Raw genomic sequence first — 22,520 nt, forward strand, 5'->3', positions numbered from 1 at the left:
AAGCGGCGTTTGGAGTATTATCTTTCCGTAAATAAGCTAAGTCGTCGATAAAGGAGTTATTATTTTGTTATTTCTTTAAGAATACAGTTGAAACTACAAATACCCATATCACTTTAAAGTTTTAAACTTTGTACAAAATTAAAAAAAAAATATTTTAATTAAAACTGGCTGCTTGTAATTTTTTGTACGTCGGTTATCTATAAATATTTTCATAACAGTGTCGAGGATTACAGGCAGAAAGCGTAAACCGCGGCGCGCTTAAAGAACTCCTTTAGTAGCTTTTCCTTTTTATTATCACTTTGATTAAATATCTGCGGATTTTAATAGGGGAGAGAACTAAACAAATTTCAAAAAAGATAAATTTGTGGAAGATAATCATACAGCTGTGTTCACAACAATAGCAGCGCGACATTTTTTCTTTTATTTAAACGTATTAAAAAGCAGTATCTAACATTTCATAGCTATTGCAAAGTTTTGCCTATTTATTTATTTTTTTTTTTTTACAAAAATATCCTATATACTACAATTCAAAGCTTCAAACTTTATGCAAAACTTACAGAAATTTAACAAATTATTTTAAATCTTTCTAAATCTTAATCAAATTCTTTACAACTATTCCGAGCATGCAGTTTTATAGCCCATTAAATAAATCTCAAAAAAAAAATGAGGAAGTTTACAGCAACACTGCGCTACAGCAGCAATATTCGCAACAGATCGTTCAGTTTTGGTCCGCCATTCCATTCTAAATCGGATCGGCGTACCATTTATGGCTGTAGGCTGTGTAGAACCAAATGCCCTCTTCTTCCAACCAACCAACATCAGATGGCGCAGAGCTGCTTTCGTCCTCTGAGTTTGTGGATAACTCACTCCAATCTAATTGTGACGTGTCCCAGATCGCGTCTTCAATGTGCACTTCGCGAGCTGTGCTAAAGATTTGAGTCACTGCAGGTTCCTCGTCTCCTGGTGAACGCAGTCGGTCTATTGGAACACATCTTAGTCTATTCATGGTGTTGGCGTCTCCAGACGACGGATGATGTGTCGAAGGACTGCGCTCAACTGTGCGAGAAGAACCAGTGCCTTCGTCCACCCACAAAACGGCATCTTCTTTTTCGGTTGAATCCTCAACCGCAGGTGACTTGGGTGAAAATAAATCGTCCATTTCTTTGTTGGCCCTCGATGAAAAACTCACTAACTTAGAACGACTTAAATGCAACTCTTCTGAGCGCTGATTGAGCTGCCATTGCAATGGCTTGGCTTTATATACTCTATAGTTCTGCAGGTAATGCAAAGTTATTTTCACCGTCCCATGAATCCGCGTAAGATTATGGCAATAGTACAATCAAAACGGTAGTCCGTTGCAAACAGGAGGTAAAGAAACACATAAAACAAAAACAAAGAAACAGATCACTTGTACATTTAAAATAGAACTTCCCAAGAAAAAAACAAAAGATCAGTTGTTCTACTGATTATACCCTTTATAGTTGCACCTTTGCCTCAATAAAAAGGTTTTTTCGGTAGTCACCACATAAAAACAACGCAATTGTTAAGCTATTAAGCCGAAAGGAGTAGCAAGGACAACTGAGCCGCGCATATTTTGCCCAGCCACTAGCACAGCTATTGTGTTTTAGTGGGTATTACTTAATTAGCACTTGACGCGCGAGCACTTGTCCTTGGGGTGTTTTGGATTCGAGTATCCGCTACATACAAACAATGACATTTGTCTGTTTTGTGTAGAAACAGTTGTTGACACGTGCTTTTGTCGCCAAAACGGATTTGGAAAAACCATAAATATAAGAGTTTTTTTTGCAAGGATCCGTAAACGCAATAAAATAAATTACTTGACGAATAACCCGCCCTAAATTCGTAGTTAATTGATCCGTGTCAAAGGCAGCCTTCAAACTTATTTCTGAATTCACAAAAGACATCCTTACATACATACATATGCATGGTTGTTTGTAGAAATGAGATGCATCAACATGTATAGAAGTGTTGTTGTATCCTGTACTTACATCGCACACCGCATACTGCAGCAAAACGGCCAAGGCCTCGATACCTTCGTTGCGGTGCTCTTCCTGCAGTTGCGTCTGCTTCAGGTGCCGCTCGATCGCTTCATAGAACATCGACCGTTATACGAATGTCGATTCGAATGTTTCAAAAGCTGCAGCTCCGTCGCATCCTGCCGCTCAGCAACTCACTTCATAACGCAATTGTTAAGTCGAAAGGGGCAGCAAAGACAATTGAACCGCGAATATTTTGTCTAGAGTAAGAAGTTTCTAGACTAAATTTAGTTTTATTCAGCTTTTCGATTTTCTTTATTGAGGGATGGTTTAGTTGGGCGAAAATTGTTGTCCGTGAACTTTTATAACTATCGGTGTACTCACACCAATTTCGATCCTAATATCTTTAGATATTTCTCATTAATTTGGAATATTTGTAGTAATATTTTTATGTGAATCAAAGTTTGGAAAGGCAATTGTTCAGCTAGAACAAGAACATGCAACGTATATGTACTTATGTAGGCATACTAGGGTGGAGTGATGTTTTTTAATCGCTCTTTGTAGACTATCAGAAAGTAGAAAGAGATTTGTTTAAAAATATTTGTATTGCCCAAAAGAACGAATCATAATGTACTTTATGAACTAACGTTTTCGTGTACAAATTTTCAATTTTATGGTTTCTGACTATAAACTGCAAATTTCAAACCGGCGCATGGGCAAAAGTGCACGAAATACCAGATGCCGTATTTTTAAATAGAAAGCTTAGCTAATAATTTAATATGCACAGATTTGCATATATATGGGTTCCACTATTTCAGTTGTTAATTGGGAGAAAACATTTTCATCAAAACCTGTTAGAGATAACTAAAAATCTAATACGCCAGACAACACTCCCAAACTTCTGATTCAGAATCGGCATATGATTAGTAGTTTCGCATGTTGATGAAACCCCGAATATTAACCAGAAATATAATTTTCCCTTCTTATTTATATTTTTAGAAAGCAGTAACAACATTTGTAGGGAAATGCATTCTCAACTTTCGAACAAAAGAGAAACAGTTTCCTAGTTTCCTTCAGTATAAATACTCGTATAAGGACGCTTACAAAATACGCGTTTAGATGTTGCTTTAAAACGAAACATGAAACTATTTAGATCCTTTCACGTGTCACTATTTTTATTCAAAATACGAAAAAACATAATTTAATTGTTCACGCCCACAGGAAAATCCACCAAACAATCGATTTATGAATGCCTAATTGCGGAGAACGTCGAGACGTCCATGTTGAAGGTTCTTCAGCAACACTTTGCGCTACAGCAGCAGTACGAGTATTCTCAATACAACGCCCAGTTTTTGGCCTGTTAGTATTTTTTCCACACTCGACACTAACCAGTTTCTTGGAATTTATTTCGGACGATTATTTGTTGCTTTTAAAGATCGATTATTTTCATAAAAAACTTCAATAATTTTAACGCGTTGTTCTATCGCGTATTGTACACCTGTGTGCTTGAAAAATGTCAAAGATTACATAGAAAAGGTCTAGGAATTATTCACTACTGACATATATGCGGCACTTTTGAACGACCCTTTACATACTATAATTTTGAAAAGAATAGAAAAGAGATTATCATAAAATATGGTTCACACCACATTTTTCATATAAAAAGCAAGTAAAACAAATTAACCCTTTTGGTAACAGAATTCAAGTTTAAAGTAGTCCGAAGGTCTGTCTAATAGAAGCGTAACCGCCATAGTTAGACATTATTTGACTCTTTGTGACTGTAACTATAAGTAAATTTCAACTTAGTATCTTTTAAGTGCTGCTTCAACTATTGCCGATGCTGACTCGCAATTTTAAGTCCTACTCTTGAATGAAATCGGTAAATATGAAATTATATGAAATATCAACTGATGATAAAAAATAATAATAAAATTGTGGGATCTCACTACTCGCTTCATTCGTTTCTTTTTTTAAACGGTGGTATTTGCAACTGATGGTGTTTCTGAATCAGTGAAACCGCGCGAAAATTTTGCAATATGAGGGTAGTTCAACAAGTTCTGATATGAAACAAAATATGTGGTTTGTGTAAAAGAAAGATATTTTTTGATTACCTTAAGGGGTAACACCACTGTAGAAATTTCAAAAAATTGATTTTTTTTTTATAAGCTTAAAAAATTCTTTGAACCTTTTAAAATACAGAACAAAAAGTTTTATACGTTACCGAAGTTTATTTCATAAATATTTTAAGCTTTTTACCAAGCGTTAGTGACTGCTACCTAACGACTTCTCCAAATTTCCAAACTTTAAACGCGTTTTTCTCAAAACACGTTTTCTGAAATTGGCACGCAGCATAACTCAAACAATTTTAAATATTTTTAATCAGGTTTTTCACTACGTCTGTATAATAACCTTCTTAAGAGAAGAGCGTAGGGGATTTTCGTTAGATTTATTTAAACGATTGTTATAATTATTTAAGTGCCGTTTTTTTAGACCAAAATAGAGTTTTTTCCTTCAAATGCTTGCTAATTCCACAAAAATAAATATTTTTTAAATCCCCTACGTGTTTCTCTAGCTATTTTTATTTAGATTAAGAAAAAACATGTTTCTTTGTTCCAGATTAAAATTTGCACCCTCTGTGCTGCGTGCCGCGGAGCTCCTTCAAGAGAAACCACATTAAAAAAATGTCTCCAATGCCGCCATTTTGTAAAATTTTTCGATCAAACTTTGTAGTTTTGTATTTTAGTATATAAGTAATAACTTCTCAAATCAGAGTGATTGTTTTCCCTTTCCTTCTATACAAAAAAATTCTTTAAAAATCGTGTTTATTTTACGCGTGTACAGTGGTGTTACCCCTTAACTCACTGCCGCCGCTTCTACTAAGTGGATTTGTGCGCGTCTACCATTTACTTAATTCAATTAATACTCAGTTATATATATATAATTGGCGCGTACACCCTTTTTGGGTGTTTGGCCGAGCTCCTCCTCCTATTTGTGGTGTGCGTCTTGATGTTGTTCCGCAAATGGAGGGACCTACAGTTTCAAGCCGACTCCGAACGGCAGATATTTTTTATGAGGAGCTTTTTAATGGCAGAAATACACTCGGAGGTTTGCCATTGCCTGCCGAGGGGCGACCGCTATTAGAAAAATGTTTTTATTAATTTCGGTTTCACCGAGATTCGAACCAACGTTCTCTCTGTGAATTCCGAATGGTAATCACGCACCAACCCATTCGTCTACGGCGGCCGCAATACTCAGTTATTGTCAATAATAAAAAGGAGAAACATTTCATAACAACTTCTTCACCATTGACTCCTAAGCAGGAGAACTAAGAATTAAATCTCTTAGCTACACGGAAGTTAGATTACCAAGGATGATCGATTAAATTGCGATCTTTTCATCATGAGGTTTGGCCAATCTGCTATGGTGAAAAACAAAATTGCGCAAGGATGATCATGAATGATAGATTTACAGTGTTTGGTCATTAACTAAGGTGAAGAAGTAAATTGTGAGGGGAACTTGAGCTGGTACGTAACAAAAGATTTGGCAGCCGAATTTTGCACGATAATTTCATATCTATTCCCACACTCATCCAATAAGTCGTTTTTCAGACGGCAGCGAAGTGTCGTTGGTTGATTTTGTTCGTATATCAGTAACACAAGCTAAATTTGGTTAACACATCCCAAGTTACGTTAACCTATCATCTGATTCTGTCAAATTCGCCCAGAGCCGAATAACGGTCTGCTAAATACCACACCTATTTTCATCATGCGAGCAACTTCAGCTGCTACGCCACCTACACCACCTACACCACATCACCACATTTGCTTTTATGTTTGCGACTGTTCTATTAAGCAAATGATTCTAAAATTAATAGTAATTTTCAATTTTAAGACATTAAAAAAAATGATTTCCTCCAAAGCAGCCGGGCTCGAATATTTTTTGATTTTTTTTATTAAGATAAACTCAATTTTTTTTAGTTTTAGTTTTTCAGGGCGAAAATATTTTAAATAAAATTTGTAATTATTGCAACATACAATTATATTCACAATTTGGCCTTAGAAATTGTCAACTTCCACATCGAGTAATTTAAGAATCTAAACTTGGTTACAAAAATAATAAACTTTCTATAATACCGAACAAATCTTAATCGAAAAATGTATTAAACGTGAAAGGAGAAACAATGAACTCTTGTGCACGTTTTAAAGGAAGAAATTCAATCTCGTGATGAATATAAATTTTTCTGTAAGGGATTTTCTCAGTTTCAGACTCAAAAATACAGAACAGAACTCCGAGTTAATGCTCCTCCTACACAGATAATTATTTTGGCGATCTGTAAATATTGAATATAGTGAAATAAATTTCGTATACCTTGCAAAAAAGCGGAAAAATTCTGTGAAAACTAGAAAACCAAAATTGCTAACAAAACCCAGCAAACGAACTCTTATTTTAAGGATTTATTGAACGGCCCTCGTGAATGCAGATAACTTATAGCATACACACATCTGCACATGCACATTTTTATATCTAACTGCGATCAAATTACGTAAAAGTGAGCTGTAAACTTCTGCATAAAGTCATAGGTGGTAAATTAATTTAAAACTAATTTTTTCTTCCTCTTACGAATTCTATAGTCGTAATGAACTTGGCTGAAGTCTCAACTAAAAGCTATTTTCACATAAATGGTGTAGCTTCGCCAAGCAGGAAGAAAAGTTAACTTCCTCATGACTGCATCTATTTTTCACTTTTAATTGCATAAAATTGCATTTCTAAAATAGCTCTTCAAGTTTTTCATTATCATAGAAATTATTTATTAATTTATTGCCCACGCATTTGGGTGGTTTCACTAGTCTTTTGCTATCTTAATGTTGTAATGTTGCTGTCCATATGTTTAATTCTCCATAGTTTTATGGTAATTTTGATTTGGTTTTTGGGCATTGAATGCCTTATGTGGCTATCACCAATTAAAGTCGAACCTCATCGCTTATCACACGTACATGTGTACACCCATATACACACATAGGTACATTCATAGATTTTTGTCCACTTTTGTATGTGCATGCGTGTGTACGTTTCTTAATTGCCAAAGAAACCTTGAGGCTTGAAGATATTTGGTGGAGTTTTAAGTTTCCTTCCGTTGCCTAAAGGTTTGTGACTTCCTTGGCTTGGCTTGCGCTTTTCATTTTCAAAATAGTGCACCAACTGGTTTTCTGAACTCGCACGCAATGTGTTGGAAATTTCATTGCTTATGCTGCTGTATTATTATATCTACATATGTACCTATAAGTATGGGGATGTGTGTGTGGATGAAAATATTTATGTTTTGGAAGTGCATTTTGCCTTTTTACAATGAAAATCCTGGACGACTTACATTTATTCATATCAAAGTAGTTCATCTTGTTAGGAATTATATTTTTTCCGTACTTACACTTCCGTACTTGCACTTACTATGATACTTCGTCGATAAAATTCAGCGAAATGCATAAAATCAAAACAATAAAATCAAATATAGTGTAACACCTCGTAACGTACATCTATATTAACCGGGCATCTCCCTTTTTTTCTGTACCAAAGTTTTTTCGGCGGCACCTTTTTTGGACACCTCACCGTCAGTCAGCTTTTGTTCGTCGAAGAAAGGTTTCACTGTGCATATTACAATACTTCAAGGTTAAAAGAAAATGTCTCACTTCGATGTTGGTTGTCCCAGAAATTTTATTCTTAATTCTTTATGAATTTATTTGTGTGTTCGTTGCTAAAAGGAAAATTGTTTCGAATGCAAAACAAAAGAAAAAAAGATCAAATCAAAAAATCAAAACCAATTTTAAAACAGAAAAACAAAAACAACTTCAAATGTTAGATTATCTGCTTAAACAAGATTGAAGCGATTTGAAAAGTTCAACCATCTAATTTAAAATGTCCTCATAAGACATCGTGAAGATTTATAAGTACGTATGCTGCTTAATACATTTTTTTTAAATATAAAGGAATTTGAGCCTTTTTTAATATTCCACACATTAATAAAATATGTAATAAAAAATAACCGCTTAGAAATAAACTCAGTACTGTATTTCCATCGGAATTGCATGTATTTTAAGACTTTCAGTAAAATATTTGGGAAAATATTAAGATTTATGTGAGCAACACCAACTGGGATGTACTTTCGAAAATTGAGTTTTTTGTAAATAAAAGAGTTTTGAAAAATATTATTTCTAAGCAATCACCCCAGAATGTACTCATTTTCAGTGTTAAAATTTTGCTCCTACTACAACTTTGAATGAGATCTGTAAGCTTTCGTACTTTTATTCTGATTTTAATGAATTTAAACACTTGACTATCTAGCAAAGCGATTGCTGAGCACACACGTGGCCGGATTCACAGAAATGGCAACAGTTCAAGTACAGGAGTGATCTCTTACGATAGTTTCAAGCCGACCTTAATACAAATTTGTGGGTTTAGTCCTAAGGTTGACTGCTTAATTGGGTTTTAAAAATGAATTATTTCCCCATGTGACTTGGTCCAGATTACTGTCGAGCATATTCTACTCTATTTCCTATACAAGGGGGCGCAAAATTAATCCACCAATTTTGTTGTTGAATAACTTCTTTACTAAATATATGGTAAACAAAATATTTTGAGTAATGGAAATTTTTATTTTGACCTTTACGCCCTCCTTTGTCTGCTTGTATACTGTAGCTGCCTACTTCACAAGTGTCAAATATGATGGGCGTACGACGCTATTTGCAAGAATTATAAATCTGCGGAGAGATGATTAATTTTGCGCCACCTTGTACATGTTCTATGTGCATTTATTCTGCTTAATAATTAAAGCTTAGATAGTTCCAATTTTATTTGGCTCCAAACCAAATACAAAAATAACTTTACTAAAATAATTCTTCCAACCCTGCGATGCTATAAAATATTTTAATTTTTTTTTATTTTTTTTCAATTTTTTTTTTAATTTTTTTCTATTTTTTGTTTTTTTATATTTTTGTTTTTATAAAACCATTTTTTTTACAATAAAATAATTAATCATAACCTAAGTGTGAGCAATTCTCTTCGACCTCATACTGCATCTGCGCCGTTACTGAACTTTTTTCTCGTCTTCTCTTGCAGATCAAAATCGTGGTATCGGCAGTGCGGTGAATAAAAATGCCAAACACACTGATGCACCAACAGAGTTGCATGAAATCAATCACAATAACAATAATAGCATCACAACAACAACTGTAACTAATGGTACAACAACAACCACAACAACACGCACAAATTCACAAACCCCATCGCCCATCCTAGGACATCATGGCAAGAAGTCAGCAACGTCCACAACTACCGGCTCTAGTGCCACAGTGCTCGGTGGAACGTTGCTGGAAAAAGTGAGTAACGAGCCCCGGTATTGATTTTCTACATGCATGAGTTTCTATTTATCAAAAACTTTTTCTATTGCGCAGAAATCTCAATCGAAATTGCTCTCGGTGCGTGGCAAAGCTTTGCTACCGAAATCCCATCAACAACAACGCTCGGCTGAGGAAGCGCCTGTGCCAGCGACCGGAGTCGCTGAGCGACTGGATGCGACGGAGCTGCAGCGTTTGAAACATTTGAATCGACATTCGTGTAACGGTCGACTGGACTATGAGGCAATCGAGCGGCACCTGGAGCAGACGGAATTACAGGAAGAGCACCGCAACAAAGGCATCGAGGCTTTGGGCGTTTTGCTGCAGTATGCGGTGTTCAATGTAAGTACAGGATACAAAAACACTTCTATACATTTTGATGCATCTCATTTGTACAAACAACCATACATAGGTATGTATGTATGTATGGGTATGCAGGAGTGTCTTTTGTGAAAGTTAGAAGAAGTTTGTAACCTTTCTTTGAAGTGAAGCAATTAACTATTGATTTGGAACGGGTTTTTCATCTTTTCAAAAGTAATTTAATTTATTGCGTCTAAGGGTCATTGACAAAAAAAAATCAGAATTTTTCCTCATCAGTTTTTGGATCGAAAACAGGTACTTATGTTATGTACAAATTTACACAAAATTGGGAAACCGAAAACTATTCGCACATCGCAAATATTTTCCACATTTCGCTTGAATACTTTTCACAGGTACAAATAAATGCCTTTGTCTGTTTGTATTTAACCAGATACGCGAATTCAGCGGACTTCAAGGACAAGTGCTTTGTGCGATGCTAAAACTGTTTTTGGCTATGTGCATATACACCTGTATGTATATACATTAAGGTGGATCGATGGTATTTGGAAATTTTTTTAAGTTTTTTTGGAGTGGCTTGGCAATGAAAAGAAGATGCCTTATAAGGTTTAATAAAAATCATAAAATATTACATTATACAATATAAGTATAGGGTTTTCCAAACAGAGGTGTTATTTTGATATTCAAAGAAAAATGCTATTATTTATTTAATATAAATGATCGGATGTTTATTTCATTATAAAGAGGATGGTATGCCGTTAATAGTGGAAAATAACATCAGGCAAATGACCACCACGACCACGTCTACAGGACTTCCTTAACCGAATTGCAAAGTGACTGCCCTATGTCCTCGATAGCGAATTCCATCTTTGAGGTCGACCCTAGGCTGTTGGCGTAGACCTTCTCTTTCACGTGGGCCCAAAGAAAAAAGTCACAAGGTGTTAAATCACAAGATCTCGGTGGCTAATTGTGATCACCTCTTCTAGAGATAACACGGTCCGGAAACTTTTTCCGTGAAAGATCAATAGTTTCGTTGCTTGTGCGGAACGTAGCGCCGTCTTGTTGAAAATAAACGTTGTCCAGATCAATACCATCCAATTCCGGTTATAAAAAATCGTTAATCATCTCTCGATAGCGCAATCCTATTCAAAATAACATCTTTATTTGGTTTTGCTTGTGTTTATTACAGTCCTACCAATCTTGCATTTTTTATAATGACTATATCATCCGCGTATGCTATAGTCAGAGCCGATCTGGAAAATAACCTCGTGAAGTCTTTAATAGCAATAGTAAGAAAATTATATTATATATGCATTAATTATAGTGTCTTCATAATGAACTATGCACATTGGCCCCATACCATAGCTGCGCCATAAGTCGGTTAAAATTTTAGCAAAATTTTTCAAAATATTGAAAAAAGAACCGGTATATCGGGTGTTTTTTAGCTGTATGAGAACTTTCGATATCGATAATATGATTTGATGGCTAAGAACGGCAAACTGTTTTGACATTTCTGTTCAGTAAAGTTTGACAAGTCAACATTAATCGATTATGGAGAACAGCGCTATTTCCACAATTTGGGGACATCATCTGTGAATGGCGAACGCTACGAGCCATGCTGGCTGGATTCTTGTCTCCAAAATTTTTGTTTCACTTAACAATCGGTTTATTGCAATATTCAGCCACCATTGACTTCATACGGCCAGATTCATTGGAAGGTCAGGTTAGGTATATTTGGCTGATCTGAATAGATCTTACATAGACTTCAAGTGTCTGGAGTTGTTGGAGTCCTATTAAGCATAGTTCGTGATTCATGTCTTGGCGAGTTTTAATAAACAGTTTGCTTCAAAGTGAAATGAAAAGTGTACCGATCCCAGGCAGTTACAACGAGTTCTCTTAAGAGCAGGACAGTGGCAAAGGAGGTATTCTAACGTACCCCTTTCTTCTTAGCTGCGTGATATGGAGTGAGACAGTTTCCCATCAGTACTTCAACCAATATTTTACATTCCTTCCTTGGGAGTGATAAAATAAAGTTGGTTGTTTTCGTGTTGCAAGTTCGTAGCAACATTTTTGCCATTGGTAGGTCGAGGCTTGCCATATAGGCTGTGCTTCCAGAGTTAGTTCCTCGTCTAGTTCCGTCTTCGAAACACAGAGTACATCTGTGCGGACATATGTGCGACGTACTCATCTTAGGCAAGCGGGTGCCTGCCTTAGCAAGCTGGTCACCGTCTTCATCTTCAGTAACCATCAGCGTTTTTTTTTCTCTGCGCAGTCTAATGAAAATGCTACAACCATTTCAATTATAACTTTTTTCTGATGGTGTTTGTGGGCAGAAGTATTGCAGTACAAGTAAAGTTTGGAATCTGCTTTCTTTTCTTAGCTGGCAGTAAAATTTTCCTTTGTTTTTTTAATCCGAAAGTGGTTCATAATCTGTCATTCCATTACTCAGTGAGCGCTAGGCAAGTACACAAACTTGTAAGTTTTTGAAATCCTTCTGAACACGTGTGAATCGGAAGTGTTCGAGGGATCTTCCGAGGATAACAAAATCTCAGCTCTCAAATTTCGTGGGTATCCTCACAGATCGCTATCCGCGAGGTGTGCATGTGGTGGGACTTCGAATTATTTCGAGTCCTGAAGATGAGATGGAATCATCTCAGCACCACGGCACCTTCTTCTAATTAGCTGCACTGCTCCCGCGGGACTAAGATTTCGGCATCTCGGTTCTCACTTCTCTCACTTGATATCAAAAATCGGTTGAACTTCGTAAGCATCATTAAGCGGCTAACACAACGGCAAATCAGTCACCGTTCGTAATCCCCCTACCCTCTTCTTTCGTACTATCGGTTTCCTTCACCTTATTTCCCTTGCAATGGTATCATAAAGGATGAATTTGATTTGTTCGTCCAAGTGGGCCCACTTTCTGGGCAACCATGCTAACCTAACCTAACCTGCCATTTCATTACTCCATGAGGACTCGTGTGATGCAGGTCCTTGAGGAATTTATGGCTGAATACCTGTTATGTATCTAGATGAACTATCATATTTGTGTGTAAACGCCGAAGTTCGCACTTAGTCTGTAATAATTTAGGCCCTAAGTTGTTCAGATTCGCATCATTTTCTTCGTCCGATTTGTCGCTGCTCTCATCTGAGTCTTGTCCTTCATGTTCAATTGGTGGCTAAGAATCTCTCCAAACATCTGCACTTTCATCGCCACGCTCCAGAAGAGACAAAATTTCATCTACTGCCAATTTGTAAAAAGCACAAAACCAAACAGCTCAGAGTCTGCTAGGCATAGCGCTCGATATATCGGACTCAAGGCGTATCGGACTTCACGACTAAGAACTACAAGAAACATTGCACTATAAAGTAAACGTCACAGTTGTTAATATTTCGTTCAGTAATACAAAGAAAAAACTGAACTAAATACTAAGAAAAAGAATTATTAAAATTTCTGTTAAAAATATATCAAAAACCGAAAGAAGAAAATAATTTACACGAAAATATTCGATAAATAAAAAACGTATTTAACGGATTTCCGATTTATCGAATTTTATGCTAGAAAGGCTTCGTAACATTTTAATTATCTCACTTCACAGCTGGATGCATTCGCATGTCCGAGAGTAAAAACCGAGAAACACAAAATTGAGGAACGTTTAAGCACAACACTGAAGCTGCTGGATGAAGCGAAAACCAACTGTGCTCAGCTACAGGATCAACTATGTGAAAAAGAAGGCTATTATTTACAGCGCGAGCAAAATCTGCAAGCATTTCACCGCTGCGAATTGGACAAAGGTAAATTCTGCATAAGATATCCTGAAAATAATTTAACTAAACTCTCCTCTTCTGTTCCATAGAACAAGCCAATCTAGCCGATTATCAAGCTTTTGCACAAGAGAAGTTCAATGTACTCGAATCACAATTGGAGGCAAAAAATTTGGAGCATAAACGTATAATAGAATCGTTTCGCCTGGAACTCTCTCAGAAAAAACAAGAGCTCTGCGCAGCCGACGAACGTGAAACGAAATTGAAGGAACGTTTCAGTGCGTTGGAGGTTTCTGAGCAAGAGTTACGTGAAAAGCTGAAGAGTACGGAAAATTCCTACGCTACGCATTTAAAAGTTGCCACAGAACGTCAGGAGCAGTGTCATGAGCACATAAAAATTATTACGAAGGAAGTGGAAACGCTGCGAGCCTCCAACGAAAATAGGGAACGTGAGTTGCGTGATAAATTGAATTTATCGCAGGAGGAAATTTCGGTTTTGCGGTCATCTCAGCGCAGTTTCAATGAGAGCTTGGACCGTAGTAGCGGCATTAGCTCACCACGTAACTCTAGCACTTCGGAGTTTGCGCGCTTGGAAAGCGAGGTGGACAGCTTACACTGTGTGTTGGAGTTGAAGCAGAAAGAGATTTCGAAGCTGATCAAACAAAACGAGAAATTGATGCGAGATGCCGAAGAGCGCGCCGTACTAACAGGCAAAATATCCAAGCTTGAGTCGATGATGGAGATGCTAAAATCAGAGCTTGACATCAAGTCGGAGAAGGAGAAGTAAGTATGAGGGAAATATTTGAATATGGAAAATAAATTTTTTATTTTCATTACATTTTTTTAAAATCATATATTAATGTTTCAATTTCTTTCCTTGCAGGGACTTCCTTCGCCAAATAGACGACATGCAAAAGGCTTATAACCACGAAATGGTAAAACGAAAGCGTCTCAGCTACGATAACGAGACCTTGCAATGGCAGCTCAAGCAGCGCTCAGAGCAATTGCATATCGTGGAAACCAAATTGCATGAGCTCTCCGCAATGGAATCGCACAACGCAAGCACTCAATCTAGTATTCACTCACTGAATCGTTCTCAGCTGATGAACGGTTTATCAATGGCCAGCATACAAATGGACGATTTTTCGCCACCCACATCGCCTGTGGTCAAGGGTGTAATTGAAAAGCCTGATTCCGTGTCGTGGGTGCTAGAGATGGACGACGATACACCCGAAGCAGCCGCATCGAAAATGGTGAAACGCGCTGGTTCTTTTCGTTCAGTTGAGCGCAGTCCTTCGACACGTCGGCAGTTGTCCGGAGGCGCCAGCGCCATGAATACATCTTTGAGTAGTGTCGGCAGCGGTGCATCATATGGCAATGGTAATAGCAGTGGGGGACCCAATCCACTCTCGCAGTCAATGTCTGCTACCACAGTGATACGACATTCCAGCGATGTGCGAACCGAGTTCAGCAAACGTCCGCACTCGCGCACACGCTCCAAATCGGTGAGTGTTAAAGGCACCGAACCAGTGAACGCTAGTGCAGGTGCGCTCAGCACCGGCTCGGTGGGCACCAAAAGCGGCAAACGGCTATTGCGTCAAAGCTCCAGCTCAAGTGCATGGAAGCAGCATCAATTGGAGTTGATCAACTGGAAGGAACCGGTTAGTTCGAGTTCACCGCATCAAAATGCGATACATCCACGAACATCTACGATGTGTTCAGAAATAGACGAGGAGCTGGTATTGGCAGGCAGACACGATGACTCGTTTTTTCCACACACTCCAAACTCCAGCGCAGCCGCCCGAAAGCTCATCACCTGCGACACATCCAAGTTGAATTCGGGTGAGCGATTGGATATGCAGTCGTTACCCACACACGCCTCCGTGCATGATCTTAAAAAGAAATTCCACGAGATACAGGAATCCGCGGGTGAAGCTATGGTGTCGGGCACAAATTCAGAGGACGAAAGCTGCTCGGCGTCATCTGATGATGCTTGCTCAGCATCGACCTCGTCTGCAACAACAGGTTCAACCTCGTCGCTAAAGAACTCGCACATTTCACTGGAAGACGATGTTATCTTGTTCGACAAAATCAACAGCCTCAACGGTACGCCAATGGAAGTTAGCTGGTCCGATGATACAGAAATATTTGCTAACGGCTCAACGGTATGACAAGACGAAGCGTTAGAATTAGCAGAAGAAGATGAGGAAGAGGATAGCTTCTGAATCTAATTGCAATAACTATTTAGCAAGCGTTCAACAGAAAAACGTAATTTATTTTTTAAAAAAGAAAAGCAAAAAAAACTTAAGCCAATAAGAGGTTAAATAAACTGTGTCTCTTCCACTGGCAAAGCACAGACATTTCGCAAATTCAGCACCTCAAGGCGTTGGAAATGTGATTGCTTTGAGGGTAGAAGAGCGCGCAAAACATGACAGAACACACTGGCCAAAATTATATAGTTTGCTGGGATTTGGCGCTATTTGGGTAGCCTCGAACTACTTAACTTTATTTAATTTTATTTATTTGAAGGAAGAGAAAATGAGAAAGCGTTAATGAATTACTTGTAATTTTGATGGTTTCATGTACAACAGAGAGAAAAAATAATAAAAAAAAAATACTTTCGCATTGTTATGAATGCTCAGCGAAGAGATGTGAAATCTTAATACTGAAATATTTATGCTGAAGGAAACTAATTTGGATGGCAACTGTTCCGCTTTTGCTCGCAAGTTGCGAATGCATTTCCATACAAATGGACTTACTGGTTGCTAAAAATATGCATAAGAAGGAAACATTCTGGTTAATATTCGGGGCTTCATCACCCTGGATCACTACTAATCATGTGCAGATTCTGCATCAGAAGGTCGGGAGTGTTGTCTGACGTATTTGAGTTTTTAGTTATCTCTGACTGATTTTGCTGAAAATAGTTTCGCGCGCAATTAACAACTCAAATACTGGAACCCCCATATATGCCTTATTCTGAGTATGAAATGGTGTCGTGAAACACATACCCATGCATATGAAACTATTAGCTAAGCTTTCTATTTAAAAATGCGACATCTAGCCAGCAACAAAATTTTCGAAGCAAAATTTATTAGACGAATATGAGCGCCAATTACGTCTGCATTTATAGGAAAATTTGAAGACCAGAAAATTGTATGACCAGAGAGAAAATGTAAATATCGGCTTTTAAATTTATTTTGATTGTTCCATTGTTCCATGCGATATTTGTGGCAGCGGCAAGCTAACTAATGGCGTCACCAGGCTGCGCAGAAATTTTTAATAAAGCAAAAGTTTTGAAACATTTGAAAAAAATATAAACACAAACGAAGAATATTGTAAGGGGTATGAAAACAAATGTATGTATGTGTGCAATGAAATGGAATCGGCCCGTCTAATGCAAACTTAACTAGGAACTTTAGCGCCCGCAAAGCAGTCCATTAATGATACGGAACCTGAGGAGTAGCACCTTAATAAATATTTGCGTGTAGGCGGAGGAGGAGGAATAACTGGATTTACTTATAATTAATGTGTTTCACTGTGTGAAAACACTTCACTCTTGCAAAAAACGTGTGTCCAAGGCTTAAGAAAGTGAATGTAAAGGAATATTTTAGCTTTAAAGATTATAATTTTCACTGTACTTTCAGTTTATTTCATGTTAATTGTATTTATTTAATTATAGTAAAAGTGTGTACCTAAACATTAAGCTTATGAATATTATTGTGTAGTATTTAGCTACCTTTCTTTACTACCTTAAGTTGGAGTCAGCCGGTCAGTCAGCCAATCAGCCAATCAGCCAGTCAGGCAGGCGGTTGTGTCGCGTTGGGCTGAGTTGTATTGATGAATTAAATATCCAAGAATGTGCATTATAATTACAAAGAAAAAAATATAACTAATATTGATTGTTCATTTGTTTTATATATGTATGTATAAGTGTGTAGGCTTACTTGAATGCATGAAGAAAAATATGTATAAGAACTTATGTGTATTAGTATATATTACATACCACAAATACGACAACTATTGACCCCCGCCCCCCAAAGTAATGAGAAACAATTGCAAATGGCATAGTTGTTCACCCTTTCTTAACTTCTCTGTTTTCGAAATGAAGTGGAAAACTGTCGTAAATAATACGCAACAGAAATGTAAAAGCGAAAATGAAAAATTCATTAAATTAATTGAAGTTGTCACAGTTAAAAGAGTTGAAAAATGCATATTTGCCGTAAATTGAAAAAAAAAAATAATAAAAAAAAACAATCCAAAATGGATGAAATAGCAGAAATTGTAATCTAACATTTGAGTAGTTTGGAAAAGGGCAAACCGTACCCGAATCCAGCTTTGGCAGTTATTATTATAAAAAAATTTCATTTGCCATCGAAACTCAGTTTCAATTGAATGGAATGTCTGATAAGCTAATGATTTGTGGCTTGATCATTGAAGGGAAAGCAAATGCTGAAAAACCAATAAATAAATATACAAATATAAATACTATATATGAAATTTTCTGTTTCAAATTAAGGATGTGTCTTTGGGTATGTATGTATGTGTGCGGAATATGAAATCAAATATTTGATTTCCACATTAAAAAATGTTGTATAGGCCATTCTGCTAATGGGCACGTAATAGAAACTTATAAAATACTTGCAAATGTGTTGCAATTTTTGCCGAAAGTGCTCAGCATTGCCTTGGAAGGTCATTTGAACAAACACCCCTATGTATGTATGTATGTATGTATGTATGGACATGCAGGAGTGTCAAAGGTATAAAGAAGTTTGGATAGGAGCAATCAACTACAAATTTAAGGCGGGCTATTCGTCTTCTCAAAAGTTATAATAATTTATTGCGTCTAAGAGTCGTTTTATGAATGAAAGTACTTTGCTCCTAGAAATACGAGCTCGAACTTGTGAATGAATTTGGATTGGTTGTGCCGTATAGAAAAATATGGCTAGAGCATCAAGTGTACATACGCAAATGCATTTATGTATATGCAGGAATTCGATTATTCGGGTATTTACTTTTTAATTATTGTATGTATCATAGATGGTAAGGTATGGTGAAAAGATTTTTACAGGTGTACTACCTAGCAGATAAGGTAAGTAGTGAAAAAATCCAATATTGGCGATTTATATAACATTGTGTGTTTCAGAATTCCCCATGAAGACTAAATGTAAATGCACTTTTATCCCCTGATGCTTGCTGACACTTGATAAGGTACGGCAATACTTACACATTGTACTTTAACACGGTTCGGGAGCTTGTCATTCGTATATAATAAGCAAAAGTATTAGGAGATCCATGAGGAGTTTAGTAATATTCTAGAAAGTCTAGTCAGCAATTAAATGAGTAATTTATTTCGCCTCTTTTAAAACTCACCCTCCAAAAACCAACAAATTTATTATTTACTACTTACTATTTAATAGTATTTTACGGCCATAGAAAGGGCCTATAAAACATTTTTGAAGCATCTAAAAGCCATTTTATGTGGCTACCTGAAAAATAAATAAGTAAGGCATTAGAAAAGTATGGAATGTAAATAATAAATGATAAAATTATATAATATTAAGCAACTATAAATAATTTTAAAGTACACTTGCGCGTTCATGGCATTTATGGTATGTATGTCGTTTCTAAACCGTGGTCTAGGACACTACCGTTTGTATGTCCTTTGTTTTTGTGGGCATTTTCAATCAGTTCTTTTTTAGTTTTCTGATTGTAAAGAACATTCCAGCCCTGAAAAATAATTTTTTTACTTTCAAGTCACAATGAATATTTAACTGAGTTTTTGACGTGATAACGTCTTATAATTCGATTTAACAGGCTGCACGCACGAAAAAATGTGCCGTTACCTTTGCTCATTAGTGTTACCTTGCTCATTGCCGTTACCTTGAATGAACTGCAAGCGAAAGCGCGGAACGAACGACAAAGCAAACAAAGCAAACGAACGGCAACGTTCGACATCTTGCTCTCTCCTACTTAAGTGAGCGTATGTATATATGTACATATATGCGCATATGTAATATACATATATAAATTCACGTATTTGTATTTGCATATGCCTTCGTATTGATTATTATTAATTTGATTCACTTGAGGAATTTAAAATAAAACCAAGTTTGTTAATAATACCTGTTGTTTTAATGTTATTATTATTAATTTTTTTATTATATATGAAGGAAAAAATGTATGGTACAATAATATTTACCACATACCTTATAAGATATGTTGTATACTAATATACTACAATATATGTATATAAACATGCATATACATATACAATTTCGCGCAATTTTCAAAAAGAACAAATATATATGTAAAGATGCATACAAATCATATGGACATATCAAATATACGAATCTATTCCGTACGCAAGCAAATGTAAGCTAATGTGCTTGAACTGCAATCGGCCCCCGCGTTCGGCAACGTTCGACATCTGGCTCTGTCCTACTTGAGTGAGCATATATGTATATGTATGTATGTATATGTATGTATATGCGCATTTGTATATAAATTCACATTCTTGTATTTGCATATGCCTTCTTCCTGTGTGCATGGTAATGAACCGATTCTCTGTTGAGAATAAACGATGATAGGAAAAATAGGAAATGAAAGGGAGTGTTTCAAGTGTAATGTGTCTTGAGAAAGTCAAATCGATGATGATGCCTCTTAGTGTTGTTGACTTATTAACGTCTGATGCACAATCGAAATTGAAGATATCTTTCATGAATTCTATAAATGTTTCGTCATTTTTCACGTTTGTGTAAATGTAACTTGACCTATTCCATTGCAATTCCATTTATTCCTCCTCTATATCCATACAAAATATCTATCAAACAAATAAAATTAAAATTTTGTTTTGCTAATTGCAACCATTACATCAATATTTTCTTATGACGTTGTCTTTGCCCATATAATAAAATTCGTTTTAAGTTATTCGTGTAAAAGTGGTGAATGAGAGATGCACTACTATTGGTGAAGTGCATTGGTGTTACAAAAGTGCTCATTTTGTCAGTTAACATTTAAGCAGTGTTCAACCAACAAATTGCAGTCTATCAACGGTATTCGCTAGTGGGGCACAGTCATCATTTTTATTTGGACGGTACATATTACCAACAAGAACTTTACAATTATTACAAATAATTTCAACAAACAGATATTCAACATATAAATCTACGCTAGATTTGGACCTCACAAAACATTTCAATGACTCCCTCAGAAAAATCGGCACTTCTCCTCCAAGCCCTTGTCAATGAGGAAATTCTCAAAGTGGTACTTAAATTCGTCAATTTTCCTACATAGATCCTGAGCATTGATATGTCATTATTGACTACTCCCTTCAGTGACAGACTCTGTCAAAGGTGTCATTTAAATGAAATGTAAAATCAATAATGCATGCAAATATTAGTTTGGGTAAATATAAATAGATTATTTTCTCGGGAGCTGGCCAAAGCTTCAACTGCAGGTTCATGGTGGGTAGAGGTTGCATATCTAATTGCTCACTCCAATCTAATCTTGACGTGTCCCCGATGGCGTCTTCAATGAGCACTCGGCGGCCTCAACTGAGAACGTTTCAGTGAGTGAATACTAGACGGAATACTTTCGTTGGTTTCTACGAAATACAACTGTTCTGAGCACTGCTTGAGCTGCTATTGCAATGCCTGGTTGTGGTAGCTAAGGCGTTGACGTTCTGCATTCTGGTAGTTATAAGCCTTTTCCAAATCATCTATTTGGCGAAGGAGGTTCCTGGGAAGGAGGAAAGAAATTTTTTTTATTTTATTTTATTTTATTTTATAAAGGTTTACATAACAATAAAATTATTATACAAACTAAAAGTAGTGCAGCGTTAGCATCGGAGGCTTTCGGCTGGCAGGTTGATTATGGCTCAATTAAATCCGACGAAGTAGATCAGTATCTTTGAGATAGTTATATAATATAGATATGTTGGCTTCGGTTGGATTTTTTAATATTTCAAGAGGGTCAATGTTGCGAAAGTAATGATGTTTAGTCGATGCAAGGTTAGGGCATGAAGACAGAATGTGATTTATACTCAGGGTGGAGTTGCAAAACGGGCATAGATTGGGTGGAATGCCTTGAAGTATATATATGGGCGTGTGTAATTATTGTGTGGCCTAGTCGAAGGTGTATGTATGGTGTGACCATATTCGTTGGGATTGACTCACTAAAACCTGGTTTTACACGCTTAGGATTAACTAAGGAGTAGGGATGGTTATAATACTCCACTCGCGTAGGAGGTCACTTTGCCTTTGGTGTTTTATGAGACTGTAGATGTCATGTTTAAAGACGATATTGGTTGTAATGGTAGGGGTGATTTTCATTTGTTTTGCAATTTGGTCAGCATGTGTATTACCATTAATATCTGCGTGGCCAGGAATCCACATAATTTTGATTTTTTGTGGTTTGGTAGTTAGTGTCTCTCTTATAAAATCAATTATGTAGTTAGAGTTGTTGTAGTTCTGGATGGCCGAAAAGCACGATAAGCTATCAGTGCACACTATGAATTTGCCCTTGTTTTGAATTGCATACAAAAAAGCGTTAAAAATTGCAACTGCTTCTGCTGTAAAGATAGAGCAGAATGGGAATAAGAGCCCATAAGTTATTATTTTGTTTTGCTCTTTACGACAGCATATGAAGTCTGTTCTGTCTTAGACCCGTCGGTATAGATCAGTTTCCAGCCCATGGCTCTGTAATTCGCTGCGATTTCAGCAAAAATGGATTTATATTCTTCACGAGATGTATTCGCTTTACGTTTTAGTGCTAAATTGTTAATAAAGGATGCCTCTTTAAGTAGCCAGGGTGGGTTTCGATGTTTACTGAATTGAACCTTTTGCAGCGGTAGGTTATTATCCTTAGCAAATTTGAGACAATATGTGCAGAGGTATCTTGCAACCTTGCAACAAGCCATTTACGAGCACAATCACGCCTGCATTCGCGTGCGTCAAATACCAAAAAGAGCTACGGAATTTCATTGCAAAGTCACTGCGTGCATTTGTGTATATATGTGTATATACTTATATAGGGTTGTTCAATAGGTGCGCTTCAA

At 36.6% G+C, this 22,520-nt stretch overlaps 1 protein-coding gene across 1 annotated transcript; it reads left to right on the top strand.

The window, feature by feature from the left end:
- Positions 1 to 1,245: 1,245 nt before the first annotated feature.
- Positions 1,246 to 17,962, top strand: LOC128864882 (uncharacterized). The gene is made up of 7 exons (XM_054104642.1): positions 1,246 to 1,279; positions 3,219 to 3,356; positions 9,090 to 9,367; positions 9,443 to 9,727; positions 13,300 to 13,495; positions 13,558 to 14,248; positions 14,349 to 17,962. The coding sequence occupies exons 1-7, from the start codon at positions 1,246 to 1,248 to the stop codon at positions 15,634 to 15,636; spliced, it is 2,910 nt and encodes a 969-aa protein (XP_053960617.1). The 3' UTR covers positions 15,637 to 17,962.
- Positions 17,963 to 22,520: the final 4,558 nt, after the last annotated feature.

Source organism: Anastrepha ludens, chromosome 5, assembly GCF_028408465.1.
Source record: "Anastrepha ludens isolate Willacy chromosome 5, idAnaLude1.1, whole genome shotgun sequence".
Classification (NCBI taxonomy): Eukaryota; Metazoa; Arthropoda; class Insecta; order Diptera; family Tephritidae; genus Anastrepha; species Anastrepha ludens.

What these genes read in the sequence shown, in the direction of transcription:
- LOC128864882 (XM_054104642.1), top strand. Translation starts at nt 1,246, where the DNA reads ATGGCTTGGCTTTATATACTCTATAGTTCTGCAG. An exon ending in TATACTCTATAGTTCTGCAG is followed by an intron (nt 1,280 to 3,218) that starts GTAATGCAAAGT and finishes TCACGCCCACAG; the next exon opens with GAAAATCCACCAAACAATCG. An exon ending in ATCAAGTCGGAGAAGGAGAA is followed by an intron (nt 14,249 to 14,348) that starts GTAAGTATGAGG and finishes CTTTCCTTGCAG; the next exon opens with GGACTTCCTTCGCCAAATAG.